The sequence below is a fragment of the Monomorium pharaonis genome, chromosome 3 (genome assembly GCF_013373865.1).
Source record: "Monomorium pharaonis isolate MP-MQ-018 chromosome 3, ASM1337386v2, whole genome shotgun sequence".
Lineage (NCBI taxonomy): Eukaryota > Metazoa > Arthropoda > Insecta > Hymenoptera > Formicidae > Monomorium > Monomorium pharaonis.
The window spans coordinates 22,560,292-22,577,061 of NC_050469.1; the positions used below are offsets into that span (position 1 = coordinate 22,560,292).

Genomic DNA, 16,770 nt, shown 5'->3' on the forward strand with positions numbered 1-16,770 from the left:
TTTGCCGACGAGACGAACCACCAAACATTTTAATTACGAAATTCGCGACCACCAAACGATTACGCGTCGAATGACCCCTCATAAAGTGAAATTGATAAAAAAATGAAAATTTTTCCATTTATTCCGCAATGTCTCCTAGTGACCTATCCGCATGAAACGCGCACACAACGTCATTTACCATTTTTTGACGACGACATTAACCACCAAACGTTTTAATTACGAAATTAGCGACCACCAAACGATTACGCGTTGATAATCCTTCGCGAAGTAAATTTGCTTGAAAAATCAAATGGTTAGGGAGTTATACAGCAAAGCCATTGGGAAGCATTTTTTGGGTAATATTAAAGAAAACGGTGGACCACCAAACGTTTTAATTAATATATTTGTGACCACCAAACGATTTTACATCCAATAACGCTTTTGAAAGTGAAATTGTATGAAAAATAATATTCGTTTGGGGAAATTTGCATGATGCTACTCAAAAACTTTTTTCTAATTTCTACGAAAACGGTTGACTACCAAACGTTTTCGTTAGTTTATTCGTGACCACCAAACGATTTTACATCTGATGACGCCTTTAAAAGTGAATTTGTATCATAATTAATATTTATTTGGGGAATTTCCAGTGTTACCAAAACTAGAAATACTCAAAAACGGTTTTTTCTAATTTCTACGAAAACGGTTGACCACCAAACGATTTCATTAGCATATTCGTGACCACCAAACGATTCCGAATCGAATGAGCTACTTGAAATTAAAATTGGTGCAAAAATAAACAATGTCGGGCTAACTTCACACTCAAATTTTATTTTTGATATTACAAGAGAACGGCTAACCACCAAACGATGGGACTGGACCACCAAACACCACCAAACGACCACCAAACGATACCAATTGGTGAAAATTGTTAAAGCTGAAGTTGGCTGGCTAACTTCACAGAGGTCTCTTCTGGACAACGTTTTCTATACACAAACTGTAGCAATTGCCAGTCCATATCTATAAGGTCTATGGTTAAAACGGAACGCAGCCAAGGATGGCGGATTCCTCGGTTTCGCTAAATATACGAAATAAAAAACATTTTTTAGGCGTTCCGGCACCCCTGGGATATGTCGCCGGTGTTGGTAGAGGGTAGGTTTTAAACTGATGTATAATATTTGCAAATATTTTTTAATTATGTAGTGAATTATAACGAACGTAATATGGGTTATTAACCTCACTTTTTGTTCACTAGAGCGACTGGATTTACAACACGATCAGATATTGGCCCCGCTCGTGATACCAATGATGTTTCGTAAGTAGAAAAGATGAATTACATTCTTTGTACAATAAAGAAAAGAATGTAGACTACACTAATTACATGTAACAACTTGTTCTGAATACAGGGATGACAGACAAGCTCTACCTACAAAACGTACAAAAAAAAAAGAGGAAGAAGATGAAGACTTGAACGATTCTAATTATGATGAATTTTCAGGATATGGTGGTTCTCTTTTTAACAAGGTAAATAGAATTTGTTTAGTTGCAATCTATGGATTAAGTCAGTAGGTTTTAAGCAGAATATGTCGTCAATTTTGAGTGAAGGTACAATACTTTATAATTTTATATTGGTCATGTTTACACATTTTATATGTAACAAAAATTGAGAAAAATTTACAAATTGAAAGAATCAACTTGCTCTTTCCTGTTTAATCTTTAGACCATCAGCACGACCACTATATAGTGACCTGGAACTTTTCAAAAACTTTGAATAGGATGCATCTAGTATATAGATATACTTTTTTGTAACTTTTTCATAGTGTTATCTGACCTGTATTTTTCAGCAGTCTAAAGATAAAAATACTTTTTTTCTGGATACTAAATTTTTTTTTATGGATACGAAAACTGTTTTGGTTATAATTTTCAAATTTAGGAAGTAACTGAGTAAAAAAATGGTTGAATCTACAATTTATGCAAATGCTTTGAATTGTCTAAAATGCATATGCTCTTTTCATATGAAGAGTCTGTCCATTGATTATAATCAGATTATTTGCAGCATCAATTATTCTGCAATACTGTACAAAATTTTCAAAAAAGTTAAAACTTTTAACTTTTTTATTATTTCATATTTTATGTGCAATAATTCTGAACACATTTTTATAAAATATTGTAACAAAAATGTTTTTGAACTCTAGTGAGTTAGGAGATGTCACACTTAAATTATGTTGAATAGCAATTGCATTTGCTATACATAATGTTTTAACTTTTGTTTTTAATAATTTAGAAAAAAATTGTGTTTTCTAAAGGAAAGTTATGAGGAATGTTATTAAATTATAAACTTAAAATTTTGATTTTATAATAAAAGATACAAGGTACAAGAACATAATTTATTATATTTTTGAAATACTTTATTAAAAAATAAAATTAAACTACTTCATAAAATGATATTTAAAATTATATTTAGAGAATTGCAGTTAGTGTTATACTTATTTTCAAAAAGATTTCAGTTATTTCAGTATCTTTTTGGTCATATTTTAGAAAAGCTAGATTTTTTTCAGTAATTTTTCACCAACTTTTCTACAAGATTTAAGAATCATGAATATTTCGCTATTTTAGAGCTGTTTCAGAAATACATATGTACATAAAAACATTAAGTATAGTTTATATAAAATTGTTATTGCAACTTTTATATACAGGATGTCTCTAACCATCCCAGATAGCCCGTTTGGTATAATAAAGATATTAGCATCTTCCTATGCATTTATGTCGTCCGTTGTGCTGTTGTTTGCTAGCATTCGATGTCGGAAATAAAATTCTTTGCACGTTTCAAACATTATGCTAGCATTACTTAAGATCAGTGTCGAATGCTAGCAAATAACAGCACAAGGGACGACGTAAATGTATAGCAAGATGCTAACATCTTTATTAGCAACATGAGAATAATTTGTGCTCATACATACATTTGTGGCTATCTGGGCATGTGGGTCAACATTCATAAAGAGGTAAAAGGGATCGAGATGAACATAAAAGTCCAATATTGGCTGCGTTCCGATATTCACTGCCAGTACTGAAATTCTACAATGTATGTGACGTAAACTATAGATTTTCAGTACTGGCAGTGAATATCGGAACGTAGCCATTGTCATGGGTTAAATAAGTTTAGGTTAGGTTTGCTAATAATCGAAATATTAATTTTTCAAATTATGCAAATGAAAGAGCGCCGAGGGAAAGACTCGAGGCGCTCGAGCCATAGCATGGCCCACTATCTCAGTATATAATATATATGTATTTTTTAAACTGTTTTATTAAGAAATAAAGTTAACGTACTTCAGAATATTTAAATTATATTTAAAAAATTACGACTAGAATGTTCTATTTCAAAAAGATTTCAACTATTTCGGTAACTTTTTGAAAAATTGCAGATTTTTTTAGTATCATCTTTCAACAACTTTTCTACAAAATTTTAAGTTTAATTGCGGACATTGTGCTATTCTAGAACTGTTTTAGAAATGTTGCAGACATATTTTGCAACTAATAAAGTTTTTCACTTTTTAATTGAAATATTTCGGAGAGAGTTTTGAAAAATTAGTGCTATATATTGATGTAATATTTGACGATATTAACAAATTGTGCTACCAGAAACATAAAGCCTGCCAATCTGCTGTATCAGTATACAGTAATCTATAGATTGGTGGCAGAAAACAAGCAAAATTTGCAACTCTGCTTGCTTTCTACGACCAATCTACTTTCAAATTATGTCAACAGAACTATGTTAGCAAATGACGATAAGAAACAGTTGATGTCCAGATAAATAAGTTTACATAAAATTGCTTAAATTTGTATTTATAATGTTGACAACTTGTTTTATTTTGTCTTCAACTATACTGAATTGAATTGAATACTGAATTGAAGCAACATTGTGGACAACAATGCACAATACATTGCCAGCAGTTTAAAATCAGCTGTTTTTAACAAAATAACAGCATCAAAATTATTCTGCATTGTCAGTAATAGGATGATATTATATAATTCTATAAAGTATTCTGAGAACAGCATGAATTCAAAATCAAATTATTTTTTACCAGAACATTGCCAACAAGTTGCTACCAAAGACATCAAATTGTGAAAGCATTAAATTGTCAACAAATACAGATTTAGTTGCTACAATTCTAATCTGCTATACATGATATAATTGCGAGCAACATGCTGACAACAAAAGAGATACGTTGATATTTGTGTGGCAGATTGCTACTGTCATATCTGCTTGAATCTGTTAGCAATTTGTTAGCAGACTACTGACATTTTGTTATCAGGAATTATAATATTAATGTTATAGAGAATAATATTTTGATATTTCAATTAGGATTCTTATGATAAGGATGATGAGGAAGCGGATGCAATTTACGAAGATATCGACAAAAGAATGGAAAAACGTAAGGAATATCGAGAGAAACACTGTAGAGAAGAATTGGAGCGCTATCGTCAAGAACGTCCCAAAATTCAACAGCAGTTCTCAGACTTGAAAAGGGAGTTGGTCAATGTGACTGAGGACGAATGGAAGAATGTTCCCGAAGTGGGAGATGCTAGAAATCGTAAACAGCGTAATCCAAGAACAGACAAATTTACTCCGTTGCCGGATTCCGTTTTGGCAAGAAATTTAGGGGGCGAGACGTCCACCAGCATTGATCCATCTAGCGGTTTGGCCTCTATGATGCCAAGTGTGGCGGCACCCGGAATGTTAACTCCTAAGGGAGATTTCGATCTTAGGAAGATTGGACAGGCCAGAAACACGTTGATGAACAACAAGCTGAATCAGGTTTCTGACTCTGTAGAAGGCCAAACTATGGTTGATCCGAAAAGATATCTCGCAGATTTGCAGAGCATGATACCTACCTATGGTGGTGACATAAAGTAAGGACTATTATACATGTTTAACTATAATGAGGTTCTCCAGTTTTTTTTTACTTAATCTAAAGACTTAATTAAATTTTGAGAATGAATTTATGATTGATATATAGACATTATTTAAAAAAAAAATTTTTTATATAACTTTTTAAATACCTTTCTAAAATAGCAGTGAAGAAAATAGAGAGAGAGACGAGAGATGCTAGAGATGGGTCGGAGACGACTGGATGCATGGTGAGATGAAGAGAGATGAGAGAGTAGAGAGAGAGATGAGAGAGGAGAGGCAGGAGAGAGGAGAGCGAGGAGGGAGAGAAGGAGACGAGAGAAGAGAGAGAGAGAGAGAGAGAGAGATGAAGAGAGAGAGAGAGAGAGAGAGAGAGAGTGAGAGGGGGGGGGGAGGAATCTTCAGAGGAAAAGAACATTTTAAGTAATTTAATCGCAAAAAAGAAAAATTTTAAAAACTACACAAGAATGAAATTTAAAAACATTGAAATTATAAAAATAAAGTTTTTGTGTGAAAATATAAAATATTCATGAATTATATACAATTCTCTTTAAATATGACACCATATTAATGAAAATGAGACAATGTAGCTTGATATTACATTTAAATAATTATTATGAACAATTATTTTTCAATATTTTTCCTCTCTCTCTCTCTCTCTCTCTCTCCCCCTCCCCCTCTCTCTCTCTCTCTCTTTGTTCCTGCCCTCTCTCCCTCCTTCTGTTCTTCTTTCTTTTCGCAATCTTATAAAGAAATTATTTTCAAATACATTTAGTCATTATTTTGAAACTAGCAATACCAAAAGCTTCTTTATTGAAAAGATATATACAAATGAGTAATAAGTTGTGTGAATTTTTTCCACTTTTTAAGTTAGAGAGCCTTTTTAAATCTTTATAAATTAATACTTAATACAATTTCTTTATTTTAGTAGCGATATAAAGAAAGCCAGATTATTATTAAAGTCTGTCACAGAAACTAATCCTAATCATCCTCCCGCATGGATCGCGTCCGCGCGTTTAGAAGAGGTGACTGGAAAGGTTCAAGCAGCTAGAAATTTGACAATAAAAGGATGCAAAGTAAATCCTACCTCTGAGGACTTATGGTTGGAAGCAGCGAGATTACAGCCGCCGGACACAGCAAAAGCAGTGATAGCGCAATCAGTACGCTACATTCCGACATCCGTTAGAATCTGGATAAAGGCCGCAGACTTGGAGACGGAAGTAAAAGCGAAGCGACAGGTGTATCGAAAGGCACTGGAACACATCCCAAACTCGGTACGATTGTGGAAAGCGGTTGTCGAGCTGGAAGAGCCCGAGGACGCTCGTATCTTGCTTAGTCGCGCGGTTGAGTGCTGTCCAACTAGTGTGGACCTATGGCTTGCTCTCGCTAGATTAGAGACTTATGATAATGCGAGGAAAGTGTTGAATAAAGCCAGAGAGAATATCCCGACCGATAGACAAATTTGGATTACCGCCGCGAAATTAGAAGAAGCGAACGGCAATAAACACATGGTGGAGAAGATCATTGAACATGCTATATCTTCATTGAGTGCGAACGGGATAGAGATCAATAGGGAACACTGGTTCAAAGAAGCAATGGAAGCAGAAAAGGCGGGAGCGGTACACTGTTGTCAAGTGATCGTTAAAGCCATTATCGGTTTTGGAATAAAGGAGGAAGACAGAAAGCATATTTGGATGGAAGATGCGGAAACTGTAAGGTTCTTTATAGTTTTATATAAAATGTATGCATGTGCGCGTGTATGTAATAGAAACTACAGGGGCTGGATTTGGGGAGACGCTATTAGCGCCAAAAGTATCATTCTATCTTTGTTACTCAATATCGAAGAAAGATAGAGCATGCTCACAGCGCCAAAAGCGTGCTCTCCGAACCCAACCAGAATTATTGCAGTTAATAAAAAATTGAATCTGGTAATAAAATAAAAATAATGTTTTCAAAACATATTTTAATCAAATCTGTATGCAAATTAGATATAAAAATTATGAATTAATTTATATTTCATTGTTTTAAAATCTTATTTTAATAATTTTTTTAATAATGATTTCTTGGTGATTGTTGCACAATTGGTGCAGTGGTTATAATATTATAATCAATACTAATATTGAAAATTAAGTAATACTAATATTAATTGAAGATTATTCATACTAAAAAAATACTTGCAGTGTGCCCAGCAAGGATCGTTGGAATGCGCTAGGGCTGTTTATGCATATGCATTAACATTTTCTAGCGAAAAATCAATTTGGTTGTGCGCCGCTAATTTTGAAAAGACATATGGTACACGGGAATCTTTGGAAACTTTGTTACAAAGAGCAGTCGCTCATTGTCCGAAGAGTGAAGTGCTTTGGCTGATGGGTGCTAAATCAAAGTGGCTAGCTGTGAGTCTTATCATTTTAATTTAATTTAATTTTTTTACTCTTTATTTTGTTTTATTTTATTTAATTAATTTCTTTTTTTTAAGGATGATGTACCAGCAGCTAGAGGTATTTTATCTCTTGCATTACAAGCTAATCCAAATTCCGAAGAAATTTGGCTGGCAGCAGTGAAACTTGAATCTGAAAATTCGGAATATGAAAGAGCGCGACGTTTATTGGCAAAAGCTAGAGCATCTGCTCCAACGCCTAGAGTGATGATGAAAAGTGCCAAATTGGAATGGGCTCTTAATAATCTTGACGCGGCATTGCATCTATTAAAGGAAGCTCTTGAAGCCTTTGACGATTTCCCTAAATTGTGGCTAATGAAAGGCCAAATTGAAGAACAGCAAGGTCATTTGGACAAAGCGATAGAAACATATAATCAAGCGGTAAATAATTTTTTTTCTAATTTAATAATACAATTGTTCTAATTTAATAATGCAAATATTTAAAAAATTACATTTTCTTTACAGATCAAAAAGTGTTCAAATTCGATACCCTTATGGCGTCTGCTAGCGCGATTGGAACACAGGAGAAATCAAGTGACTAAAGCGCGTTCGGTTTTAGAGAAAGCAAGGCTTAAAAATCCTAAAAACGCGGAATTATGGTTAGAAGCTATACAGAATGAATTGAAAAATGGCGCACGCGATATGGCGAATACATTGATGGCTAAGGCATTGCAAGAATGTCCCACATCCGGTTTACTTTGGGCAGAGGCAATTTTCATGGAACCTCGACTTCAACGAAAAACGAAAAGTATTGATGCTACTAAAAAATGCGAACACGATTCACACGTTCTTTTGGCAGTATCAAAGTAAGTTTTTTTTTTTTTTAAGTTTACTTGGAATATAAAAGTATATATTTTTTTATATTTCGAAATAGTATTTAGTTCTACATTTCTTCCTTTCATTTCTTTTTTCTCTTTTTCTCGTTTTTTTTTCAAGTGATGTAAATATCGTGGATTTTTCATTGCAGATTATTTTGGTGCCAACACAAGATTTCAAAGTGCAGGGATTGGTTTATTAGAACAGTCAAAATAGACCCAGATTTAGGAGATGCTTGGGCATATTTTTACAAATTTGAATTACTGAATGGTATGGAAGAGCAGCAAGAGGATGTAAAGAAGAGATGTATTGCTGCCGTACCTCATCACGGTGAAAATTGGTGCAAAGTTTCCAAAAATATAGCAAATTGGTGTCTGAGCATAGACCAGATCTTGATATTAGTTGCAAAACAGTTACCTATTCCTATATAAAATAAAAATTACCATGAAATGAATCAGAACATATTTATAATCTTAATTAATATGTGTAACTGTTAAATAGAATTGAAAAAAAATCCGAGTTTATATTCTCATTCTAACTAAAACATTCATATGTAAGATCTCTATAAATAATAAATTTAACGATTTAAATGTTTATTTAAAATTGAAATTTGGACAGCGTCTTATTAAAAAGTTAAAGTAACCTTTCCCAAAAATTCAAAGCGATTTATGAAGATTGACCACTGTAAACGTGTTAACAAAAGCAGCATCAACTCGAGAACGACGCGCGCGTCATCTACTAGCGCGTGGCCAGGCGCCCGCGTACAAAAATGGATCTGACGCGTTCAAATTACTTCAATCGTCAATATCTCGGGAACTAAGTGTCCTAGAAAGACGATTTTTTTAACTGGGCTATCTCGACGAGACAAGACTAATGTGTTAAACTATTTTCTTATATATCTTAAATAAATGTTCTAATTAATTTTTTTCTTTCTAAATTATTTATTTAATACGTTAAATATGTATAAATTATTTACCTATGCGGCGTGTGCATATGCTCTAAATAAATATAATTTAATTTTTTTATTACTTTTATTGCAAGGAATGTGTACGTTTTATATTTTTGTGGATAATTTAGTGCAGTTAACGAACATTTTAATTAAAAAAAGAACTTTAGTGCAATTAATAGTAATATAAATTCTCATCTTTTTCTCTCTCTCTCAATGCTTTTTTTACTTAAAATAATTTATTTTACTCCAAACTGTAATTTACTTATGAAATAATCCTTAATTTTTGGACAAGCATTTCATTTGTACTCTCAAACTCATTCTTGCAAATGCCAATGTAGGTAACACATTTTCTGTCTACTGAAAGATAAAAAGTATATACCGATCAGCAGACTGTATAACAAAATGACAATAAACAACGAGGAGGATCTGTCGAAAGGTAGCAGGCTTAGAATTTGACAGCATACTCGGCAAGGAATTGTTCTCTGATGGTTCAGCTGTCAACATTCAAGGAATTAGCAAAGAAGCTGAAACAAAAAATTAATTCAAGAAAAGAATCGGTTCATCTACAAAAAGCACATATAGAATACATAATTTCTTATAAAGATATTAACTACTTATCTGATATATATTTGTTTATTCTCCATTTATTTCTTTCCCTCTTCCTTCTTTATGTTTCTATTTTATCTTGTACAGATTTTGTTTCTCGGCTGACAATGATTTTAATATGGAAAACCAGATTTCAATCATAAATCTTGTCTGTCAAGGCATATCAAAGAAATTAAAAATTATTATATTACTAATTAATTTAATATAATAAAAATATAATTTAGTATAGTTTAATATATTAATATATTATATTAAAATTTCTTCTCTTACATATAAATATATAAAACATTTGTTCACCTTGTTCATCTCTATGCACTATATTTTTAGTTATTTGTGTAATTTTTATTCATTTATTAAATCAAATGTCATAAATCATTTATATAATATTTATTGTTTGACATATACGCGCGCATACGTCAAAACCGACTCTGCAAACCTTGGATTTACTACTTTAACAGTGTTACTAACCTGCAGAAATTGAAACGGTATTGCCTAGAGAATTTGGTTAGTACCAACATTTTCTCATCTAGTTTTCGGGAAAATGTCGTGTAAGGGTACCATTACATTTGTCCGATTTTGTCGTACGACGAGTTTGTCAAGACGTAGCGATTGGCTACCGACAAAAGTTTCCCCACTTGCTACCTATCGGCAGCCAATCGCTACGTCTTGACAAACTCGTCGTACGACAAAATCGGACAAATGTAATGGTACCCTAAAGGTGCCTTTTCACGCTGACGCTTGACGCTCATTTTCAGCGTCAAAAGACATCACGTGACTAAAAATGACGAATGGATATCTTTATTTTTAGTCACGTGATGTCTTTTGATGCTAAAAATGAGCGTCAAGCGTCAACGTGAAAAGGCACCTTAACCCATACAATTCGTCGATGAATCACGTCGCGCTTCTACATGCGTAACGGCCTTTAGTGCGCAAGTGGCGTAAATCTCGTGACGTTCGCGCTGTCAGAGCCTGTCAGTGCATGGTGGTGCACGTGAGATTGCACGCGATTTTTCGATCTCGCGACTGATTTCAAAGAATGTAACCTTCTTGCTTCCAACGTTGACCACTTTGCGCCTCTCGTGGCTGCTCGTGGCCTCTCGTCTCAGCGCTCCACGTCTACGTATTTTTGGACGTGTTCGATCAATCTCGTCTCCAGCAGATGTAAGCAACTCGATTACGATTTTATGACGCGAGGCGCCCAGCGAGGAGACCAACGTCGCACGATATGACGCGCGCGTGACAATGAGGAGATCGTTACCGTCTGGCACCGTCTCGCGGAGGTCGTTCGAGATCACCGTTTGACGTTTGACTACGTGTCTAGACGGATCGCGACGAAGTGGTGCCCGCAGGCGTCGAGGGTCGATTGTCCAAGTTTGGCCCGTTCCAAGTCCTCCACAATCAACAGGAAACAATAGGAAGGCAATGCGTATGCACGGACACTTGGTGATGAGCCTCGCTCGTCGAGAGATTCGTCGAGGAAGGCGCGCGGAGGAGGCGACCTGGACGCGCCGGCAAGGTTAGGAGGCTGCCGCGATGAAGAGCCCAACGGTGAACGGAATCAGCAACGCGCATCCCGCTGTCCCGTCGTCGCAGACGACGCAGTCGGGAAGCGGCGGCGCGAGGCAGCCCCGTCACGGTGGCAGCTTCCAGGTGGTGAAGATCGCTGGCCGCGAGCGATCCGGCTGCTACAACAACATCGCGAGCAATATCGCGCCGAAGGCGGCCGCGATCGGCCGGCAGCAGCTGGTGTCTTTGAACGGGGACACAGGGACGGTGCGCTGCAATAGCGTCAATGACGACGAGGCGCTGGCGTGCGACGTGGCGCCTGTCTCAGCTGCCGCCAGGACCAAGGCTCTCTGCGTGCACATCAGGGAGAACAAGTGGTACGACGCCGGTAACGTGGTTTCCGTTGGGGTGGCGGGCACCAGCTTGAGCCATGCCCTGGAGAGCATGTCCCTGGCCTACAATCCCGCCACGAAGCAGCTGTACTCCATGGAGCTGGAGCATCAACAGCAGCAGCAGGCCAGGTTGTTGCAAATCGACAATAGTGACAGACAACAGATCGATAACTGTACCACTCCTCAGTACCTGGAATCTCTGTGCAATGGTAAGGAACAGACGTCGGGTGCGAAACTCGAAAGTATTAGCGTGAATAGCAGTCCGAGAAACAGTTTGCCGCGCTCGTGCAGTAGCACGGTGTCTTCTCTCAGCGAGATCTCGCCATCGGGCAGCTTTTTAGGGTCCGACGAGCACACGCATGTCGTGTCGGAGAAGAGCGGCGATAAGGTGACCAAGCCACCACGTTGGGGAGGACTGAATGCGCTTTTCACAAGGAACGTTTTCTCATGGAAGGGCAGCAGAGGGTCCCAGCAGTCGACACCTACCGGTAGCCCATCGAGAAATAGCGACAAGGTGGGTGGTAGTACAGCCCTGATTCAGCAGCCAAGGCCAGCGAATCTGCCAGCGAAGAACGCCCTGGAAGAGGAACGGCATCGTAAGCAGTACGATGCAATTTTGGAGGCGGCAAGGAAGCGGGAAGTTCGCGAGGAGAAAGAGCGCAAGCAACAACGAGAGTGCCAGCTACGGGAGGAGAGGAGACTGGCTGAGGATTCCAACACGTGGAACGTACATGTGCTGCCCAGGTTCGAGAGCGTCAGGAACACGAGGCGGGTGCGAGAGCTGTGGTGGCGTGGCTTGCCACCAAGTGTGCGCGGCAGGGTGTGGAAGCTGGCGATCTCGAACAGTCTGAACGTGACACCGCACTTGTACAACCTCTGCCTGGACCGGGCCATGTCCTGCCCGAACAATGAGTCTTTGGCTGCGATCAGGCTGGACGTGTCCCGTACCTTTCCTACTCTATGTGTCTTTCAGGAGGGTGGACCACTGTACAACAGCCTTCAGGGTATCTTGGCAGCGTATGCCGTGTACAGACCAGACGTGGGCTACGTGCAGGGTATGAGTTTCGTGGGGGCAGTTTTGTCGCTGAACATGGACCCGCCAGACGCCTTCGCCTGCTTCGCGAATCTGCTAAATCATCCCTGCCACAGAGCCGCCTTCACATTGGACCAAAAGAGAATGAATACCTACTACAAAGTATACTCCAGTGCTCTTGCGCATAAGCTGCCAAAAGTCTTTTCTCACTTCACCGTAGCTGGATTGAGCCCAGACTTGTATCTATTAGATTGGCTATACACGATATACGCCAAGGCGATGCCCCTTGACGTCGCATGTAGAGTCTGGGACGTCTTTCTTAGAGACGGAGACGAGTTCCTCTTCAGAACCGCTCTGGGGGTGTTGCATCTGTATCAGGAGGAATTGTTGAAGATGGACTTCGTACATGGCGCACAATTTCTTACTAGATTGCCGGAGAATCTACAAGCAGAATCCTTGTTCAACAGTATTAGTCAGATGTCTACTACTGTCGGGACGACAACGTTTCAACAGATGTTGGTTCAATATTCTTCGTAATTTAGTATATTGAAAGTTGTAGCAAAATTGAGAGAAGAGAAGTTTTTCTTCTTGTGATAACAAAATCTGAGTCTTTGTGTGCAAAAAATTTTATACATTATTATATTATTAGAAATTATTTGAAAAATTTTTAATAAATTTTGTAATAGAATACCATAATTTGTATTTGTTTGTGAGAAAACTTGTGTTAAATTGTGTTCAGAGATGGTACATAGAAATGTAATGTCTTTGATCTTGTAGAAGTAAATTAATATGATATTTAAATCTATTGTTTTATAATGGACACAAAAATATAATGTAGAAATTAATTGCACGAGAGATCAAAGAGGTAATTTTCAAGAATTTATGACAAAAATATTTTTTTGTTATGAATTTTTGGAAATTATATATAAATTATTAAATTTGTTATGGAAATTATATTTTCCATGTAAATAATTGATTGTGCTGTTCAGTTGTAAATATTTTTTTACAACGAATGAAATTGGGAAAAATGATCTGCAATATACATAACATGAATGCTCTGTTAATAGACTTATACTCATTTTAAATTTTTATTATTTTTTGAAACGTGATATACACTTTACATCTATCTAATATCTTGATACCTTTTGAAAAGCAAATCAGAGAGACATTAATAATATAAAAATTTTAACTTATTCGAATATATATTCATATATCTTATTTTATCAATTTTTATAGATATTTATGACAATTTCTTATAATTTGTAATATTTAAACATCCGAAATATCAATCTTGTTTCACATGTATATTATTGTATATGCAATATTGTATTTTAGCTTTGAGATATATTGATCCATAGATTCTTTGTGTGTGTCTTCTCGATTTTTACATTCTCTTCAAGACTGAAGAGAAATATATATGTATGCAGTGCAACAGTATCATTCAGCTATAACACAGATATTATCCTCATATAAATATACATCACAAATATAGAATTAGCTGAAATTGAAAAAAAGAGAAAAGACTCTTACTAGCATAATATTGCTATCTATATAAATTTTGGACATGCTGACGATATACTATTCAAGTATCCAACAAAAAATACTGAACAGTTGAGATTACACACCAGGAAATATATTTCGTCCAAAATTTTAATTAATATTGGCTTGTAAAAGAAAAGTGAAGTTAAATAATGCAAACGTATATGTAATGATCAACTTTTAAAGTATCAAAATTTTTTACTTATTAAAAAAATTAAGCAAATAATATATTATGAAAGTAAAGAAAAATAAATAAAGAACTATTTCATCAGAAAAGAAAATAATAAGAATTCAGAAAATTTCAGAATTTTATTTTTTTTAAACAAGAAATAGAATATTTATTTAAAAAATAGAAATACTCAATAATCGCTCGGTTAGTTCTGTTAGATTAAATTAGGTGTTAGATTAAATTAAGAAATTTCTAAAGAGATGTTCAATAATTTCAATATTTTACGTACTTGTTAAAACTATATACAGTTGGAATTTTTTTTCAGCACAAATCAATGCATACTGTTTGCATTATTTTGCTTCGATATTTTCAGTCTTTGAAAATCATAGATGTATTGAGTATGAGATTATTACAGTAAAGCGTGTGATGAAATGTTAATATACAGTAGAAGTTTTACTGATTTATATGTTTTTAAATTAGGTAATTTTTTAATTACTATTGTCACGGTGTATGTGACAATTTATTCAGTTTCAAATAATGAAATCCTTATCATGTCCCGTCTTTTGAGTGGCCTTCATAATGAAGATAAGATAAATTCGAGATTTAAGATTGTGCAAATTATGCAATTATCGAACATTATTCTCTAAGGGGAAGTAATCTCACAAATGTATTTTCATACAACGTAATTGTTATATGCTTATTGGGTGTGCTTGTCGTATACCGCACTGTTCAATACGAATGTAAAAAAATTTTACGTCTTACAGGGGTGTTTATTACCGGACAAAAACCTGAAATTTTCAGAGAATTTATTTTTTACTTTTGAAAATTATGGATTTTTATGCGATTTTATTGATATCTAGGGAAGTAGCAATAAAATTGCATGTTTGTAATTTTACTTCTAAATTTAAATTTTATCTCTTTCTGACAAAATTGATTCTTTGATTATTTCGTCTTGAATGTAAAATGTCGATTAGTAATAAATATATATGCACATTTACATTCACATACATTTTTGTGTGACGCGTGATTTTTATAAAACAAATAATGGCAATAGAAGACAGTACATTGTTCCAAATTGTGTATGTGTTTAATCATTTTGAGCTAAGTCCATATATTGTGAGATTATATGATATAGGACTTAGGTCATCATATTTATATATACTATATATAGTTTAGATTTTTTAAGTATTTTCTCAAATTCAATATTTAAAATTCAAGTGATTTCTTTGTAATTATATGATAGGGGAACATTAAAAAGAATAGTGAAATAAATTTATTTCAAAATTGCATGAAAAATTCTACTTAAAATTTTGAATAAAATTCCTGAAAATCTAAAAATTTTCAGGGAATTCTTTTACAAAATTTGATTAAACACCCTGTTATAATATCTCGAAGATTGATGATTCCATCAATCGACTGATCTTATGGTTGCTAACCACGATATTTCAAAATGACAGTCACCAGCACATTACATTAGCTTCACACGTACAGCATAGCTTGAGCTGAGCTTGAGAGCTTGAAAATTACACAAAAAAATATAGAAAATATTATATCTACCGATGTAAAATTATATTCAAATATATATCTCTTTTATATTATATAGGCAAGTTTTAGAGCAGAATGGCAAAGCTGGAAGCATTTGCGGAAGTATGTACTAATCGCTGAAATAAATGATATGTTATAACTGTTGCGATTCGTTAAATTTTCATTTATTTTTTGGCGAGATTTTTACATATTTAACGTATATTGCGACGTTTTGGTTGTACCTATGTGTACCTGTGCGTTTTTACATAATGTTATGCGATAATTTATCCGGCCGTGTGCAACCAATGAATGTGCTTCTCAATGACATTATATTTATAATATGTTTTATAGGAATTGTAATTTTTTTCTCTTTCACGTTTCAAGATACGAAAATACGTTTTGAGGTACGAGGTATAAGTGAACTAACGAGTGTAGTACATATTCTAGTTTTTAATCGACAATACTCTCATTCCATCCATAATTCCAAACTACTTAGCGTTCATGAATAATACATAATGAATAAGTTTATAGATGTATATAAAGAGAGCACAAATGAATATAAGACGTAATTAGAGAACACGATAAATTAATTTATTTTGAAACTTAATTTATAAAATTGTGTATCTACGTATGTTGATTAATAGTTGTGTTCATCCATTTATTTGCATGAATTAATTTTTTCTTTTTTTATTAAAATAAATTACTTGTACTCATCTTGTATGTATGGCAATTGATAATAAGATATTAACAATTTGATGCTCATTGAAATTGAGATTTTTAATTTACTTGTCTACTATGTGTTGACGTGAAATTATATTTTATATTAGTTGTTTGTGTCATCAAAATTTTTATATATTATTAAATGGCAAAATATTTAAATACAAGTAGCAATTTAAAGATATATTTTAGCGTTC

The 16,770-nt window shown here is 34.8% G+C and overlaps 2 protein-coding genes across 3 annotated transcripts; both read left to right on the top strand.

The window, feature by feature from the left end:
• Positions 1–783: 783 nt before the first annotated feature.
• On the top strand, positions 784–8,747 carry LOC105835721 (pre-mRNA-processing factor 6). Of its 2 annotated transcripts, none has more exons than XM_036284031.1 (9): positions 784–1,128; positions 1,232–1,291; positions 1,383–1,500; positions 4,340–4,887; positions 5,817–6,597; positions 7,066–7,278; positions 7,362–7,703; positions 7,788–8,128; positions 8,290–8,747. In XM_036284031.1, exons 1-9 carry the CDS (start codon positions 1,034–1,036, stop codon positions 8,567–8,569), a joined length of 2,778 nt encoding a protein of 925 aa, XP_036139924.1. In that variant the 5' UTR covers positions 784–1,033; the 3' UTR covers positions 8,570–8,747. The 2 variants fall into 2 exon arrangements, with proteins under 2 accessions (XP_036139924.1, XP_036139923.1); XM_036284030.1 differs by having other exon boundaries at positions 785–1,128; positions 5,814–6,597.
• Positions 8,748–10,569: 1,822 nt separating this feature from the next.
• On the top strand, positions 10,570–14,406 carry LOC105841036 (TBC1 domain family member 14-like). The gene has a single exon (XM_012688148.3). The coding sequence runs from the start codon at positions 11,227–11,229 to the stop codon at positions 13,159–13,161; it is 1,935 nt and encodes a 644-aa protein (XP_012543602.1). The 5' UTR covers positions 10,570–11,226; the 3' UTR covers positions 13,162–14,406.
• The last annotated feature ends 2,364 nt before the right edge of the window (positions 14,407–16,770 follow it).